This window comes from Sceloporus occidentalis, unplaced genomic scaffold, assembly GCF_023333645.1.
Source record: "Sceloporus occidentalis isolate IW3139 unplaced genomic scaffold, rSceOcc1.0.p SCAF_365, whole genome shotgun sequence".
Lineage (NCBI taxonomy): Eukaryota > Metazoa > Chordata > Lepidosauria > Squamata > Phrynosomatidae > Sceloporus > Sceloporus occidentalis.
This window is the reverse complement of record NW_028317345.1, coordinates 77,796-95,582: the sequence shown is the minus strand read 5'-3', so window position 1 is coordinate 95,582 and position 17,787 is coordinate 77,796. Positions and strand designations below refer to the sequence as shown.

The following is a 17,787-nucleotide window of genomic DNA, read 5'->3' as shown; positions in this document are numbered from 1 at the left end:
TTTGTAGAGAATAACGACATCCATTATCAGGAAACCCTTCCATTTGTTTCATCCCCCCCCCAACTCCTATAGGAGAGGCGATTTGCTTCACCCCTGCCCTGTTTTTACCCCTGCCCTGTTTTTACCCCTGCCCTAACACTTTATTGCTCGAGGCCGGACTTCTTCTTCATTATTGGTCGGCGTCCCCACGGGCGCAGAAGACGGAGGAGATTGTGGATAGGGTGCTGGGTGTAGAGACCGCGAGGTAGATTCTCGGGGGGGGGGGGGTGAAGAGGCTGGTTCTTTTTGGTCGATTTTCCATGTGAATGGGGCAGATCCTTGGGGTGGTGGGGGAGTTGATTATCTGGGAACTCGGGCAGATTCTAAAGAGGACGGGCCGAGTTATCAGGGTTAATGGGCCGTCATCGTCCTGCCAAAGCTAAAACTTCTGCTTAGTTAACTATTTTTGGGAAGTTAATGCGTATTCCTTGATGTGCGTCCCCGTATGCAAATATCTGACGTTAACGGCCGGCGAGGTTCCTGTTCTGTTTCTTGATGTAATCCAGGAGCCTCGTTACTGTTACCAGCGGCTTTATGTTAGTAGAGGGTGTTCCGGGTTAGTGCCAGGGTGGGCCGCGTGCCAGCGGCTGATTACCTGTACCGTACCTTACACCGCGTGACTTTATCTCGGCGCCAAGGCAGAGGAACATGTGCTCCATGCCCTTTACATAGTTCATATATATAAACCTGCCACGACACGTGATTTGGATGGAATCGGCGTCTGACGAAGTTCACACAAGGGCAATTCCTCCAGAATACAAACAATTTGTGTAAATACCACCCGGAGAGACCTGCGTCATTATATAACTACCGGGGACTGGCTGCTAGCCCTCGGCCAAAGGCTAAGACCTGAGCGGCTGGTGGATATAATGGGGAATCACATATTATATATATATATATAAAATGTGATATAATGGGGAATCACATATTATATATATATATATATAAAATGTGATATAATGGGGAATCACATATTATATATATATATATATATATAATGTGATATAATGGGGAATCACATAATATATATATATATAAAATGTGATATAATGGGGAATCACATAATATATATATAGTATACAGACACACTGTCTCTGACTTGAGTCTCCCCCTTGTGGACACTTGGAGCATTGCAACTAACAAAAGCGCTTGCTAGTGGTGACCACGTCCTCAAATTTAGGACAGTCGAAGGGCAAATGCTAACCCCACTAGATATATGATTTGCCCCAGAGCTATTTTAATCCTTAATATGGGAATTGAGGGTTGCACGGGACGAGGGCAACAAAAAAAGTAAGGTTTGGGGGTCTTACAGCAGCTAGAAAATTTAGTTAATTAGATGGGATAAAATTCTAAGCGTGTTTTTCTGTTTCCACCGATCAAAGGACTGCATTATATTAGAATTATTAATGACGTATAACAAGAATGAGTTATTATTAGTCTTTTTTGTGTTAACCCTTGCAATGACAAGAAGTGGCAGCACCCTGCAAAGTGTTGGACCGTTCCCAGGCACTAACAGGTTAACTCACGTCTACGTAACCCACGGGCCGTCGTAGGACAATGGGGCCATCGATCACAAGTGTTTGTGCTCATAAAGAACACAAGCTGATTGCAGGTATGAATGGGCTGTCTGCGACGGGGAGAGAATGAGTTATATCATGTTTCTCTTCTGTTTAATAAGCACACGGAACACAATGTATCGACATTAATAGAGAAAGCACCGAGCAAACATTTCAAAGTCGGTCACCTGGCGCTCTGACGCAGGAATGTCGCCTTCATTACATTCACCATGGGGGAGCAGCCATTAAACCATTCTGTTGCTAAACTTCTTTTATCCCCCAGTTGTAGTTTTTCCCCCCCGTAATATAATGTTTTCAGGCAGCTGCATATCAGCCATTTGTATGATTCTCGCTCTGTTATCTGACCCCCAATCTACTAAACCCCCCGACTCCTTATCATACTGCCTGTGGGGAGCAATAGAATGGCTCAGTCTTAATCACTCAGTCGGACTCTCTGACTAATGAAAGTCTATGGAGGAAGGGACTTCATTAGCATCGCCATAAAGCATCAGCTCAGTGTGGTGTTTGAGCCGGGAAAATCACCCAAAATATCACATGACTGACAGCAACGGCCGCTCCAGATCTGCAGATAAAGGGAGTTTATCGGAAAGAAAAATTGTCAAAACCAGGTTTTTGCCACCGACTTAATCACCCAGACAGACACTCTGACTAATGAAAGTCTGTGGTGTTTGATCGGGAAAAAGCACCCAAAAATGGTAGCCTCCAGGTCTGCAGATAAAATATTGGAACAAAATGGGATAAAACCAGGATTTTTGTCAACACCGACTGGCATTACTTTATACAGCGCTGGGGGGTTTATTACTGTATACAGCGCTGGGGGTTATATTACTGTATACAGCGCTGGGGGTTATATTACTTTATACAGTGCTGGGGGGTTATATTACTGTATACAGCGCTGGGGGTTATATTACTGTATGCAGCGCTGGGGGTTATATTACTGTATACAGCACTGGGGGGTTATATTACTGTATACAGCACTGGGGGTTATATTACTGTATACAGCGCTGGGGGGTTATATTACTGTATACAGCGCTGGGGGTTATATTACTGTATACAGCGCTGGGGAGTTATATTACTGTATACAGCGCTGGGGGGTTATATTACTGTTTATGCTCCAATAAAAACATGATTTATTCCATATGACGTCCCTTTTGATTTTATGTACATTTTCCATAAATTGATCCCAAGTTGGCTGTAAAGGTTAAAGGCGTGGAAATCGAATCTCCGGAAGCTGCTATAAAATAAATGTAATAATAAATAAAATGTAATAATAACAATAAATACCAGAAAGGCCACCCAGAAAACTGCAAACAATCCACTTATCGTTACTCTCGCGTCACCGGCGAGCACAGAGCCTGCAGCCCCTACAGGATACGCGATGACCCAACATGGGCGACAACACGGAAATAACTGACGGGCCACAGGAGATATCTAATGTATACTCATCGGCATACCTCCCATGTGTCCTTGTTTAGTCTGGCCAGTCCCCCTGATGCCCCTCCCTCCTCCCCTGTTGCCCCTCTTTTCTAGGAGCTCAGAATGTTTGCTGGGTATGAGGGTATCGCAGGGTTCTACGGCCCTAAAAGCCCCGATAATGTGTATAGAAACTGCAGGAACCGGCTTTATAAATTAAAGGGGGTAAATAAAGAAATTTTCTTAGCCACCCCTCTAACCACATAAAAGAAAAGCGTACCTCTCTGGGCATTTACATTTTTTGGGTGGTCTGCAACGTTGTTTCTCATTCATCAGCCAATAAATCCCAAGAAGTGGGGGTTCAGAAACTTTCATATTCTATACCATGGTTTGAAGATCCCTTCATCCCCGCTAATTCATTTACATTTGATAGTTTCCTTTCTGTAGCAAGGTACTGGATACATTACGGATTAGAACGTTCTATTTGGGGGGTTTTATGGATCCCATCTCTGCCACCAACATTGTCTTCAACACAGGATGCCTTCCCCCACGTTTACTGCAAATATATTTCATGTGGATGGACGAGAGACAGTGAGTAAATATATTTATTAGGATCTGTGTATGATTTTTGGTTTGTTTCTTCCTCCTACAATAACAGATTAAAATTCCAGTATAACGCAGCAAGTGCAATCACTATAGCAACCAGTGTTATTCTTGGAACTCATTTCAGAATGATGATAAATTAGCAACAATTCATGTGCCGGGTTATAAAGTCTGAAATCTTCAGCGGATTCTGTTTGGGAAATATATATTTTTTAGCCGCTCTCGCAGCTCCCCCTGCTGGTGGCGAACGGGATCCACATCCCGATGACCCCGACCTGAACATGTCCGGGCGCGTGAATTTAAACCTGAAAAATCTCCGGAAGATACGTTTTTATTGACTGACAAATTATTTTTTTTTAAACGGACACAATTTTTTATTACGTGTCAAATAACTTTTATAACTTTTAGCCTAAAACCTGCCGGTGGATCGGCCCCATCCGGCCCCCGTCTAGTCACCCGTTTCTCCTTAATCAGTCGTTGGTCTCGTCTTGGATTCAGGAGCCGTATGTCTATCCCATGCATGTTTAATACCCTCACTGTATTACCCTCTACCACCTCTGCTGGGAGGCTGTTCCACTTATCTACCCAGTAATGTAAAACATTCTTACATCCCATCTCAGGCTCTAGTTTTAGTTTATGGCCTCTAAACTTCATTCCTGTGCATAAAATACTTAAGAAGAGCTTCCATTTTGCCCCTTTGTCTCAATTTTATTCCAGTTTCCCCCCATGTTTTCTTTCCCTTCCTTTCGCCAACGGGTAGAAGGACCCGCTGCGTGGAGTTTTTTAAGCCTGGAGCAACTGCCCCTTTTGCCCCATCTGAACAATGACCCTATAGAGTGTGGATAGTGTAGGTGCAACAGGCTCTGATCACAAACACGTTTAATTACTTTACTAGGACTGGGCAAGAGTCAGGGGCAAGAGGGCCAGATGGGGTAGATGGGTTCCCCAATAGGGGGGAACTATATTGTTTCCATGGTAATGGGTGAATGCTGACGGTTTTACCTTTTGTTACACAGAGATAGGGTATGAGGCTGGCATCGTGTTGGACGTCCTCCCTAGGAGCCCTGTTCCTACTTGCAAACAGGTGAACCTCAGTAAAGGCCCAGCAGCCGAACATAAATTAAGGCTCGTTCACATTCAGTGATATTTAATATATATCATTATTTACAGAATATTATATACCGTTCAGTGATATTTAATATATATATATCATTATTTATAGAATAAATCGTTCAGTGATATTTAATATATATCATTATTTATAGAATATTATATACCGTTCAGTGATATTTAATATATATCATTATTTATAGAATAAATCGTTCAGTGATATTTAATATATATTATTATTTATAGGATATTATATACCGTTCAGTGATATTTAATATATATATATATCATAATTTATATAATATTATATATATATCGTTCAGTGATATTTCATATAAATCATTATTTATAGAATAAATTGTTCAGTGACATTTAATATGTATCATTATTTATAGAATATTATATACCGTTCAGTGATACGGTATTTAATATATATTATTATTTATACAATATTATATACCATTCAGTGACATTTAATATAAGTCATTATTTATATAATATTATATACCATTCAGTGACATTTAATATAAGTCATTATTTATATAATATTATATACCATTCAGTAATATTTAATATATATCATTATTTATTGAATAGTTTGTTCAGTGACATTTAATATATATTTTTATTTATAGAATATTATATACAGTTATATACAGTTCAGTGATATTTAATATATATTATTATTTATAGATTATTATATATTGTTCAGTGATATTTAATATATATATCATTATTTATAATATAATATATGGGTCGGTCGGCCTCATATGTGACTGAAACGCAGTATTTTCCCCAATTTATAGTTTAGACATTCAATTCTGAGGAATATTATTTGTTATAATTACATTAATTTTTTTGAAATAATAATAGTTATTATCCAATACCCCCTGGATGATGGGGGTGTTTGCCCGGGGGTGGGACTTTCTCTGCCCCCCTCCTGTGTGTTTTGGGGTACTCAGTGCTGCCCCCCTCCCTCGGCGGAGTGTGGGGTAGGAGGAGGCAAGATGGCGGCGCTGTGACTGACACACTGGGCCCGGGCACGGAGGGCGGAGACACCGGGCGACGGCGGTAGCAGCGGAGAGTCGGGATCACTGAACCCAAGGCTTCCCGCCAACACGAAGGGGGCCCCGGGGCCCGGCACCAGCACTTGGCGCCAGCCGGGAGGGGACACCCATTGAGCCAGGGGACACGCGGCGTGTGCAGCAGGAAAGGCCGGGGGTCCGGGGCCTGGAGGCGGAGCCTGTCCGGCCGCACGAGTCAGGAGAGCCCGAGGATTGGGGCCTGTCATATCGTGGGGGGAACGGGAGAGCCTGGGGACTAGGCCGTTTTGCACCGGCTACTAGTGACAGTAAAGCCTGGGGACTAGGGCCTACAGTAGGGTGTAACGTGAGAGGAGATCCCTGGGACTAGGCCCTGCCGTACGGTGTAACGTGTGAGGAGAACGCGGGGACTAGGCCCTGCTGTACGGGATAGTGTGTAAGGAGAGTTCGGGGTCTAGGCCCTGCCCTACGTGGTAACGTGTGAGGAGACTTAGGCCTAGGTCTCTGGGGAAAGGTCGGAGGTTAAGCCTTGTCCGCAGGACTAGGTGTCTGAGGCAAGGCCAGGGGTTGGGCCTTCGACTGTACTAGTGTGAGCGGGAACTGGGGCCTTCGTACTGCGGTTGAGAGCAGAGCCCAGAGAAGGTGCCCGTGTACTGGGTCACTCGTGTCAGCGGAACCCGGTACCGAGTAAATCCCGGGGCGGCACCATGACCGACACCCGGCGGCGGGTCAAGGTCTACACCTTAAACGAGGAGCGGCAGTGGGACGACCGGGGCACCGGCCATGTGTCCTCCGGCTACGTGGAGAGGCTGAAGGGCATGTCCCTGCTGGTGCGGGCCGAGAGCGACGGTGAGTACCGGGACGGGGTTAATGAGAACATTACTGCGGGTAATAACCGGGGTAAGAATGATATGATCTGGGTATTATTACTGTGCTCTCCATAACCTCCATAGCTCTATAATATAATTACCGTACCCTGGACTCGTATACAATGTATATATATAATATAATTATTATACCCCATACCCTGGACTCGTATACAATGTATATATATAATATAATTATTATACCCCATACCCTGGACTCGTATACAATGTATATATATAATATAATTATTATACCCCATACCCTGGACTCGTATACAATGTATATATATAATATAATTATTATACCCCATACCCTGGACTCGTATACAATGTGTATATACAGATAATATAAAAGTTTTCTTGTGCTGGTGCCCCTGTCTGGGTACTTATCCGGGTATTTATCATTCTCTGGCTGTATATACCCAGCCTGGGAGTAATATGATATTAATATAACCTGTAAATACCCCAAGTCAGGGGCCACAGAGTGTAGTAAAAATTGTATTTAATGGATTTACCCAGCCTTGGGCTACAGGGTAATTATTATTAATGGGGTTTATACGCCTGGGGTCACTCCATGACAATTGAAATTGTGTACCTATACCCCCCAACACATTATCTGGGGCCACACTCACACATTAATTACACAGGCTGGGGGCCACAGACAGTAATACGGATCTCTTAATATATACTCAGGGCAGGGTATAGACGGCACGGTAATAATTGCAGAATTTTAGATATTAATAGTAACTTAGGAAGTGTCATTAATATTAGAAGGGAGACGGAAACCTTTAAACAGGAGGGACGCGTCCAGAGAGTGCGAAGTCTGTACCAACCCGGCACTAATTGATAATTGTTACCCATTTGTTACATTGATGCACACAAATGCCCCCGTTCCGAGCCGCTACTTGGGTCTCCGCGGGTATCCACATCACTTATACAGAGGGATACATTGTTTTCACATTGACCCCTCAGTTGGCTCTTTGTAAACGATAGTCATTTAGAGGGTGGTAGATAAGTAGGTAAGTGGAGCAGCCTCCCAGCAGAAGTGGTAGAGGGTAATACAGTGAGGGTATTAAACATGCATGGGATAGGCATACGGCTCCTGAATCTAAGATGAGACCAACGACTGATTAAGGTTGGAGTATTAAGGGGCAGACTAGACGGGGGCCGAATGGGGCCGATCTGCCGGCAGGTTCTGGGTTTTCTGTACACCCCCGCTTTGCCCCGTAGTGGGGTAAGTGTGCATGATCAGGGGACGGGAGCAGGTTGGCAGCCGTAGGTGGTAGATAAGTAGGTAAGTGGAGCAGCCTCCCAGCAGAAGTGGTAGAGGGTAATACAGTGAGGGTATTAAACATGCATGGGATAGGCATACGGCTCCTGAATCTAAGAAGAGACCAACGACTGATTAAGGTTTGAGTCTTTACAGCCGGAGAAACAGGCGACTAGACGGGGGCCGAATGGGGCCGATCTACTGGCAAGTTCTGGGTTTCAAAATAACCACAACTCACCGTTTAGTAAATGAACCCCTAAGGTCTTTAGAAAGAGCGGTTCTGGTGGGAAGTGTTATGTGTGGAGACCGGTTTCCATGGCGATAGTGTCACGATTAACTGGAATAAAGATGGCATTTAGGACGATTTATAATTTCTTCTTCAGCTTAATCCAGTAAATGCTGCCGTTCTTCTTATGCCGATGTGTAAAATTCAGGCGATGCTCTGTTTTTTGGGTGATATTTAATGATTTCACCGATCGGTAGTAATTGTTTGGACGCTAGGGAGCCGCCGGCGGTGCGTTTGGGTGCGGAGTACCAGCCTGCGGGTGACGTGACAGGGCTGCCGCGCGCTCGTCGTACGAGACGACACCACGGGGCTCGCTAAAAGCAATTAATATTATATTTAGCGGTCGTCGCGACGCTGATAATTATTTCCTTCTTTAAGAAGAGCGATATGATTCTAATAAACCAACGACGCCACAGTCTAAGGTGTAATAAATTAGAAACGTTTAATACTTGCCGTTTAATAAACAAGCCTCGGAGGTTTATATGCCGTCTCCATGACAACGGCCTAGCGTGAGAGTATATCTCACACTTAAATCATCTTATTTAGGGTATTTCTATTAAAACATGTTTAGGTTTTTGCATTTGTTTTCAATATTGCTAACATTGCGTACAGATGCCTTTTACCACTCCCATCACTCCTGTGTTCCAATGGCCCTTTATCACTCCCATCGCTCCTGTGTTCCAATGGCCCTTTATCACTCCCATCGCTCCTGTGTTCCAATGGCCCTTTATCACTCCCATCGCTCCTGTGTTCCAATGGCCCTTTATCACTCCCATCGCTCCTGTGTTCCAATGGTCCTTTATCACTCCCATCGCTCCTGTGTTCCAATGGTCCTTTATCACTCCCATCGCTCCTGTGTTCCAATGACCCTTTATCACTCCCATCACTCCTGTGTTTCAATGGCCCTTTATCACTCCCATCACTCCTGTGCTCCAATGGCCCTTTATCACTCCCATCACTCCTGTGCTCCAATGGCCCTTTATCACTCCCATCACTCCTGGGTTCCAATGGCCCTTTATCACTCCTGTGCTCCAATGGCCCTTTATCACTCCTGTGTTCCAATGGCCCTTTATCACTCCCATCGCTCCTGTGTTCCAATGGCCCTTTATCACTCCCATCGCTCCTGTGTTCCAATGGCCCTTTATCACTCCCATCGCTCCTGTGTTCCAATGGCCCTTTATCACTCCCATCGCTCCTGTGTTCCAATGGTCCTTTATCACTCCCATCGCTCCTGTGTTCCAATGGTCCTTTATCACTCCCATCGCTCCTGTGTTCCAATGGCCCTTTATCACTCCCATCACGCCTGTGTTTCAATGGCCCTTTATCACTCCCATCACTCCTGTGCTCCAATGGCCCTTTATCACTCCCATCACTCCTGTGCTCCAATGGCCCTTTATCACTCCCATCACTCCTGGGTTCCAATGGCCCTTTATCACTCCCATCACGCCTGTGTTCCAATGGCCCTTTATCACTCCTGTGCTCCAATGGCCCTTTATCACTCCTGTGTTCCAATGGCCCTTTATCACTCCCATCACTCACTGGTCCAAGTTTAAGTTTATATTACAGCCAGAGATTCCCTTGGTTTCCATGGAAACAGCTCAGTGACCCCAAACTTTTGAACATCCGTGTAATTGTGGAAGCCGGATAGAAGGCTGTATTACTGGTGTTTGTTTCGGTATTTATTGTGTGACCTTTGCTCTCTGTTGTAAATAAAGGCTGGCTTTCCCGCTATCTCCAGGCCTGACCAGTGCTGTGAATTTATCCGCGGATCAGAACGAAACCTCGAGAGTCTCCCGAGGGCGACTTTGTTTGGAACGTCTCTCGTATAAATATTGACGTTTATTATTTTTTTTGTGATGTTTAGATAATTTAGCATTAGAAACAAACACATGCAGGTTTACAAATGTTGCAAACCCAAGGGAGCTGTTTGTTTTGTTTCCACATATCCCCGACTTAACATCACTTTAATTCATTTAACTTTTACAATTTTTTATTTTTACATTTAATTTTTGGAACTTTTTTTTCCCCGGTAAAATCTCCAATATCTCTGGATTTATTCACGGAACGGTCGAGCGTTACCTTTTACATTTCTCTGATGTTAGTTTATACATTGTCAGGGGCCGTTTGGGACAATTGACTTAAATATGAATGTTAACCTATGCGAACGTGAAAGCCGCAGCTGCCGCAGAAGCTCTTGCTAGGCAGTCAGGAGAGTGCCGCAGCATCTGCTGAGAGATTTCCGTCCCGCGAGTGGCCCCGGGCAAGCTAATTCTCCCCCCTGGTCTTCTTATGAAAGATAACGATAGCTTTGTATCCCCACCAATAAACTGAATGGTAATTTCCTCCTGTCTGCGATAAAACGCACCTTTAATCTTATTCTGTATTTTTTATTCTCAGGCTCTCTCCTGTTGGAGTCCAAGATTAACCCCAACACTGCCTACCAGAAGCAGCAGGTAAGCGTTTCCCGTATACTCGTTACCTTGTATCTGACCCCCGGCGAGGGGAGCCGAATCCCGATACAGCTGCCTCGTCACTCGGGTGCCTTTATAACCCACGGCAGCAAAGTACTGCAGATAATTTGAGGGGAAACGCTTTGTTTTCTCCCTAGGACACGTTGATTGTGTGGTCGGAAGCTGAAAATTATGACCTGGCTCTTAGCTTTCAGGAAAAGGCTGGCTGTGATGAGATTTGGGAGAAGATATGTCAGGTACTGCGACGCTCGATGTTTATTAAATGTTTCAGTTGCAGATCTTTTCTTCGGGGGTTGACAAGCAAAAACCACATTGTAATTGTAACAGTTTTAACCCCTAAAGGACAATGGGATGTCCTTAAACCATTAAAAACAATGCATTGTGAGCCCGTACGTGTATGGGCTTTGTCATGAAGGGGTTAAAGACCTTTTTTTTTTTAAGGCTGGACGTACCCCTTGATGTCCGTAACTGAATGAATAAACATAGGCTTTCATTTCCCTTCGATGACCTCGATGCTTTCGTGTTTATCTTAAGGTTCAGGGGAAGGACCCTTCTGTGGACATCACCCAAGATCTGGTGGATGAGTCGGAAGAGGAACGCTTCGATGACATGTCCTCTCCCGGCTTGGAGTTACCGCCTTGTGAATTAAGTCGTCTGGAAGAGATCGCCGAGGTCGTGGCTTCTTCTCTACCCTCTCCGCTCCGCCGGGAGAAGCTTTCGCTGGCCCTGGAGAATGAGGGCTACATCAAAAAGCTCCTTGAACTTTTCCACGTTTGCGAAGATTTGGAAAACGTCGAAGGGTTACACCACTTGTACGAAATCATCAAGGGCATCTTCCTGTTAAACCGAACTGCGCTGTTTGAGGTCATGTTTTCTGAAGACTGCATCATGGACGTTATCGGATGCTTGGAGTACGACCCGTCTCTGTCCGTGCAGAGAAAACACAGGGAATTTCTTACAAAGACTGCGAGGTTCAAAGAGGTGATTCCCATCTCCGACTCGGAACTCAAACAAAAAATCCACCAGACGTACAGAGTTCAGTATATTCAAGATGTCGTCTTGCCGACCCCTTCTGTGTTTGAAGAGAATATGTTGTCAACGCTTCACTCCTTCATATTTTTTAACAAAGTGGAGATAGTTGGCATGTTACAGGTATGTAGAGAAAAGGGACCCGAGTCCGCGGGGACGATGTCACATCAGGGCAAAAGACGCTGTGCTGCGGCTCCCAAAAACGTATTTATTTTTTTACATTTTGGGTTCTGTGGCCGCTGTAAAAGTTACCGTTACAGGGTGAAGAATGTGTGCGTTAGCTGTATACCTAATTATTTTTATCCATAGTGGTAATAAAACCAATATAGATTAAAATATTAGTTATATGAAGTTGTGCCAACGTCAGGACAAACACTTTACGAACACAAGGCTTCCTTTCCATGTCTCGATTTCACTGACGCTAAATGATGGCTTATACCGTAATCATGGTTACAAACGGCAGCCATGGAACATGTATAATTTTTGTAGGTGTTCATGGTGGGAAGGATGGTAGGTAAGTAGCGCAGACTTCCGGCAGAAGTGATGGAGGGGATTTAAACCCGCTTGGGGTCTAAGACGAGACAAGAGACTAATCAAGGTTTGAGTATTTAAAGAAGGAAGCACTGGCAAACTAGATGGGCCGATCGGGGGCCGGACCTGCCTTCGGTTTCTGTGCATGGCTAAATGTGTGTGGCTTTTTCAATGACCTTTTTAGGTCGGTTTACAAACTTTGCAGAATTGTATCGTGTGTAGAAGGTATCGCTTTGGTTGTGAATGCGGAGCTGTTCGGTATCTCCAGCGGAGAACGTTAATGTATACTCTGTACATTCAGGGATTAAATCGGGTTCTCAGTGGCCCGTAAACGTGGATTTATTATTTAAGCGTTTAAAAGTCGTAGAGGCCGGCGTACTTCTGGGTGTCGAGCGCACTAAATCCAAAGCAAAAAATACTACTTTTCTATGTTTGTTTTATTCTGACCTTGGACTGTTAGTGGTAACATTTTTTCTTGTTTTGGGTTATATTTTTTACATTTTATGTGTGTGTATATATATATATATATATATGTGTATTAGTATTTTATATTTGTTCATTAGACACATGTAGACGTGGTTGCCAATATTTAAGTGAAATGCTTTTGGTGGGTGCTGTGACGTTCGCAGGCCGTTGTCGTGACGTCTTCATATAATAATAAATGGATTTGCCAGGTAACTGGTTATTGGGACCAGTATTTCTCTATCTGTTCCGATGGCCTAAATGTGAGATCGATTGCACTGTGGACGTTTAAAATGCTGATCGTTTCCCTTTCTTCCTATTCTAGGAAGATGAGAAATTTTTAACAGAGTTATTTGCACACCTCACAGACGAAGCTACAGTTGACGAGAAGAGGCAGGAGCTGGTAAGACGCCAAAGTATTTGCTTTACCACTAGAGGGCGCTTCTGTGCAAGGGTGGGATTTACTGAACGGCCTCCGAGCTACACGGTCTGTCCCATTCAGTGTACATTTTGGAACTTGAGGGTACTTGTTGTACTTAACTAAATGTAAAAAAAAAAAAATAATAAAAGCCAAAAGCTCACACCGCACCTCAAGCAGCATGCGCGGTCCCTGTTAAATGCGTCGGGCAGCTGGTACAATGATGGCTACGCTAGGGAGACTGCTGTGTCTGTTTTACATTAATTATATAAATTGTGTACGTTTCTGGTGCGGACCACCTTTACAGGTCATTTTGGCCGCTGCGATGCGTAGAAGTGCCTAATCTGTGTCCCCTTTTCAGGTAAATTTTCTGAAGGAGTTCTGTGCGTTCTCCCAGACGTTACAACCTCAAAACAGAGACACGTTCTTCAAGACCTTGTCCAATATGGGCATTTTGCCAGCGCTGGAAGTGATTTTAGTGAGTTGGAATCCTGTTTTTTTTTCACTATTTAATAAGTAATCCAGTGATGTGGGTTTTATTGTTTTATTGGGACTGTTATTCAGCTTGTGGTTCGGTAACAAGTTCATCATATCCTCGTCTGGGAAAACAGCAGCTTAAAGGGACCCTCCGAGCCCCATAAACCGTCTCCAATGAAGAACGCATATCATCGTACTTTGTGACCACCTTAATATGCACGCTGTACATCCCACCAAATATATATAATGGGCCATGTCTCTCCGCATAGGCGTCCTGCAAGATGGGGGGTAAATGCTTTGTGGGCAGCTCTGGATGAATAATGCTATACAGTCCCTGTTTGTTGCTTTCAGGGCATGGATGACACGCAGGTCCGAAGTGCAGCCACGGATATTTTTTCTTACTTGGTTGAATATAATCCCTCCATGGTGCGAGAGTTTGTCATGCAGGAGTCTCAGCAAAATGATGATGTAAGTTACGATCTTCCCGGTAATCGCTGCCCCCCCTTTCGCCGGACTTGACTTCTTTTTATCGTATTAAATGTCCGCTGGTGGCCTGCTCCCTTTTTGTGTTCTTCTTCTCATACGCGTATGTAACCGAGCCGGTTTGTCCCGTCCACAGGATATATTGCTGATAAATCTCATCATAGAACATATGATTTGTGACACGGATCCTGAACTCGGTGGTGCTGTACAACTCACAGGACTTCTCCGTACACTGGTTGACCCGGAGAACATGCTGGCGACAACCAGTGTAAGTGACCCCTGTCTATCGCTGAAAGCCACGTGGATAATGTGTTTTGCCTCTTTCTTTACTGTTGGGCAGTGCTGGTCTTTAAACATGCCTTGTGATGTCGCAGTGTAACATTGTATCCTTTCCGAATTACTATGTAGTGCCGTACATTGTATCTCCTCATACCAATAATCTCTAATGCTTTTCTTTGGCAATCATATAAGGATTTCTTTGTGCCATAAAGTTCTTTAGAGTCATTTTGATTACGTCTGTCAATCTTTTGAACAAGTTAATTAACCAAAATGATCGCATTTTATTAGAAAACGGAGAAGACGGAGTTCCTGGGTTTCTTCTACAAACACTGCATGCACGTGCTCACCGCGCCGTTACTGGCCAACACCACGGAGGAGAAGCCCAGCAAAGGTTAGTGTGGAGGGTCCTGTCAGTTTAACTGTTTTGGGGTATGCATGCCGTGTCTGGGCGCCGGAGGTTTATTTTATCTTGTTTTTTGGCAAATTGTTCGGTTGTGACAGGAATGTTGTGAAGTGCGAGTGTGGACTCGACTTCCGTTACCCAGAGGAAGCTATGCTTTGTCTTTGGGTAAAGCTCGAACCCTTTCGAGTCCTCTCTGTATAATAACTCGTCGTCTTTCGTGGCAGATGATTTTCAGACAGCCCAGCTGCTGGCATTGATCTTGGAACTGCTGACCTTCTGTGTGGAGCATCATACCTACCATATTAAAAATTACATCATCAACAAGGACATCTTACGCAGAGTGCTCGTTCTCATGTCTTCCGTGCATTCTTTCCTGGCCTTATGTGAGTAAAACAGCTGCCCAATTCATATTAAATGTCTGGGGCGATTATGATGAAATGCCAGCTTTCCATAGTCTTTCTACCGGACTCGGTACAGCCCGAGCCGTCATGGGATTGTGGGTTTTCCTTATAAGATCCTGTAAACACAATCTGGGGTTTTATTAAATGGTTAATATATTTCTAAAGACAAATCCAGACACCTTTTAATAGCCAGTGTATTGTGAAACTTTCCGTTCCTATAGAAAATGTTACTTTTCTAACTGATGCCATGTGACCTTTCTATAAAAGTACAAAATAAACTGTTAAATTCAGTTGTTGAGGATTTAATTTATTTATTGTGAATGCTTCTAGGTGCTCTTCGATTTATGAGGAAGATCGTGGGCCTGAAGGACGAATTCTACAATCGGTACATTGTGAAGAGTTTCTTGTTTGAACCCGTGGTCAAGGCCTTTCTCAACAACGGCTCCCGATATAATCTCCTGAACTCCGCCATCATAGAAATCTTTGAATATGTCCGCGTGGTGAGTGTTGTCTCTTGCATTTGATTATTTGCTTTCAAAGAGCATTTAAAACCCCCCTCTACCCTCTTTAAATCCCGTGGACGCTTGGGGCATGCGCAGCGCTGTTCATTCTAATTGTCGAAGTTCCGTAAACCAAACCCGGATGTAACGCGTATCTTTTGCTTTTTTTTTTTTTTTCCCTGACAGGAAGATATAAAATCATTAACATCCCACATCATCGAAAATTACTGGAAAGCTCTGGAGGACATCGATTACGTGCAGACTTTCAAAGGACTTAAACTACGCTACGATCAGCAAAGGGAGAGACAAGATAATCCTAAACTTGACAGGTAAAATAAGCCTCCGTCGGTCCCCGTGTTCTCCCCGTCTGCCCTTCTCAGCGCATCTCGTCGTATTCCGACTCCTTTAAGCAACGGCTTTAAGAGTTTACTTGTGGTGCTTGTTCCCCGAGCCCGCCGGGCGTTCTCTCGTCTCCCGAGCCCGCCGGGCGTTCTCTCGTCTCCCGAGCCCGCCGGGCGTTCTCTCATCTCTTGTTACTCCTTTTTTTTTTAAAAATCCCTGTTTATTACTGGAAAATTATTTGGAGTGAACTGCAAGTAAAATGCCAGCCAGTTGGAAATGTTACTGACGCGTCTGGATTTATGCCGTTTGACGTGAACAGTAAGAACCAACATTTGACGATCAATCGCTTCCTCCGCAGCATGAGATCCATCCTCCGGAATCACAGGTACCGAAGAGACGCTCGTTCTTTGGAAGATGAAGAAGAGATGTGGTTTAACACGGATGAGGATGATTTAGAAGATACAGAACCAGTGGTGCTTCCCTCAGACAAAATAAAGAATAACGATGATCTGATGGATCCTATAAGCAAATTCATGGAAAGAAAGAAATGTAAGTCTAGAAATGACGGGGCAGGCAGTCAGTGCTTACATTAGCCGCTTATTTTTTGGTTTAGATTATATTTTCCTAAATACGAAATAAGTATGATTTAACTGAACAGCCTGGTTTGGGAAGCAGAAGTTGGGATCGCTGGCTCACGTTGCGGGTATTTTGTTGGCCAAGTGAGATCTGTACGATATCCGCGTGGTGGGATGATATAAAGCAAGGCGCAGGTCACCGAAGTTCTCTTCTTGTGACTTTCAGTAAAGGAGACTGAAGAGAAAGAGGTCATTCTGAAGACCAACCTCTCCGGCCGCCAGAATCCAAGCTTTAAGCTTTCGTTTTCCGGGGGAACAGCCAAGACGAACCTCACCAGCCAATCAGCAGCGAGCGCCCTGCCCGGGTCTCCCACGTCCCCCGGATCCCCAGGTTCTCCCGGATCTCCAGGGTCTATTTCCAAAAGCACATCTCAGACGACAGCTATTACTACAAAGGTAACTATTCCCGCAAGCCGACTCTGGGGGGGTTTGGAACGAGGAGGGGGGGGATATATTATCATCTAGATATACGTTGATTTAAACTAGAAGAAATGTACGGCTCACTACACTAAAAATTCACTGGGAACGGGCTTGGTGGTAAAAGACGTTTTAATCCCCCCCTGTCTGTAATTCAGCTGCTGGCTGCCAGGGGTTGGGCATGCGCGGGGCACTCATGCCGTCTTTGTTCTCAGGGAGGTCTCGTAGGACTCGTGGATTATCCAGACGATGACGAGGAAGATGACGACACGGACGAAGAGGAGAAGGAAGAGACTCTACCGATCGCAAAGAAGGCAAGGCTTGGCTCTTAATACCAGCAACAGCTCTGACAACTCCCGTCGAGACTCGCTATCCGATCTCCCGCAAAAACCGAAAACACACAGATCTCACCCCAGTTCTGCGAGCAAATTTGACACAAACCAACGCGTAGATTTCTGCTCATCAAGTGCCAATTCCAAGGAGCACGAGGAGAGAGGGAGGTATCGAACAAAAGGACCGAAGCCTTTGTACTCTCCCAGTTTAGACCACACTTTGCCCTTTTCTCAGGGAAGGAAAAAAAAAACGTAAATAAATAATAATTAAAAAAAAAAAAAAGCCAACGGGGCAGGAGTTTGTCAGTGAACTCTGGATTGGCTGGTCGGGTGCTCCAATCAGATGATGCGTAACAGAGGAGAGGTTCCGGAACGCCATTCAGAAGAGGATTTTTGTGCA

General features: G+C 44.4%; 1 protein-coding gene across 3 annotated transcripts; it reads left to right on the top strand.

The window, feature by feature from the left end:
* Positions 1 to 6,492: 6,492 nt before the first annotated feature.
* On the top strand, positions 6,493 to 17,387 carry LOC149273585 (serine/threonine-protein phosphatase 4 regulatory subunit 3). Of its 3 annotated transcripts, none has more exons than XM_089506111.1 (15): positions 6,493 to 6,634; positions 10,605 to 10,660; positions 10,816 to 10,914; positions 11,213 to 11,830; positions 13,026 to 13,103; positions 13,480 to 13,596; positions 13,947 to 14,063; positions 14,215 to 14,346; positions 14,646 to 14,748; positions 14,985 to 15,143; positions 15,492 to 15,661; positions 15,848 to 15,990; positions 16,362 to 16,552; positions 16,805 to 17,034; positions 17,271 to 17,387. In XM_089506111.1, the coding sequence occupies exons 1-15, from the start codon at positions 6,493 to 6,495 to the stop codon at positions 17,385 to 17,387; spliced, it is 2,472 nt and encodes an 823-aa protein (XP_089362237.1). The 3 variants fall into 3 exon arrangements, with proteins under 3 accessions (XP_089362237.1, XP_089362236.1, XP_089362238.1); XM_089506110.1 differs by having other exon boundaries at positions 13,947 to 14,082; positions 14,195 to 14,346; XM_089506112.1 differs by lacking the exons at positions 10,816 to 10,914; positions 11,213 to 11,830 and having other exon boundaries at positions 13,947 to 14,082; positions 14,195 to 14,346.
* Positions 17,388 to 17,787: the final 400 nt, after the last annotated feature.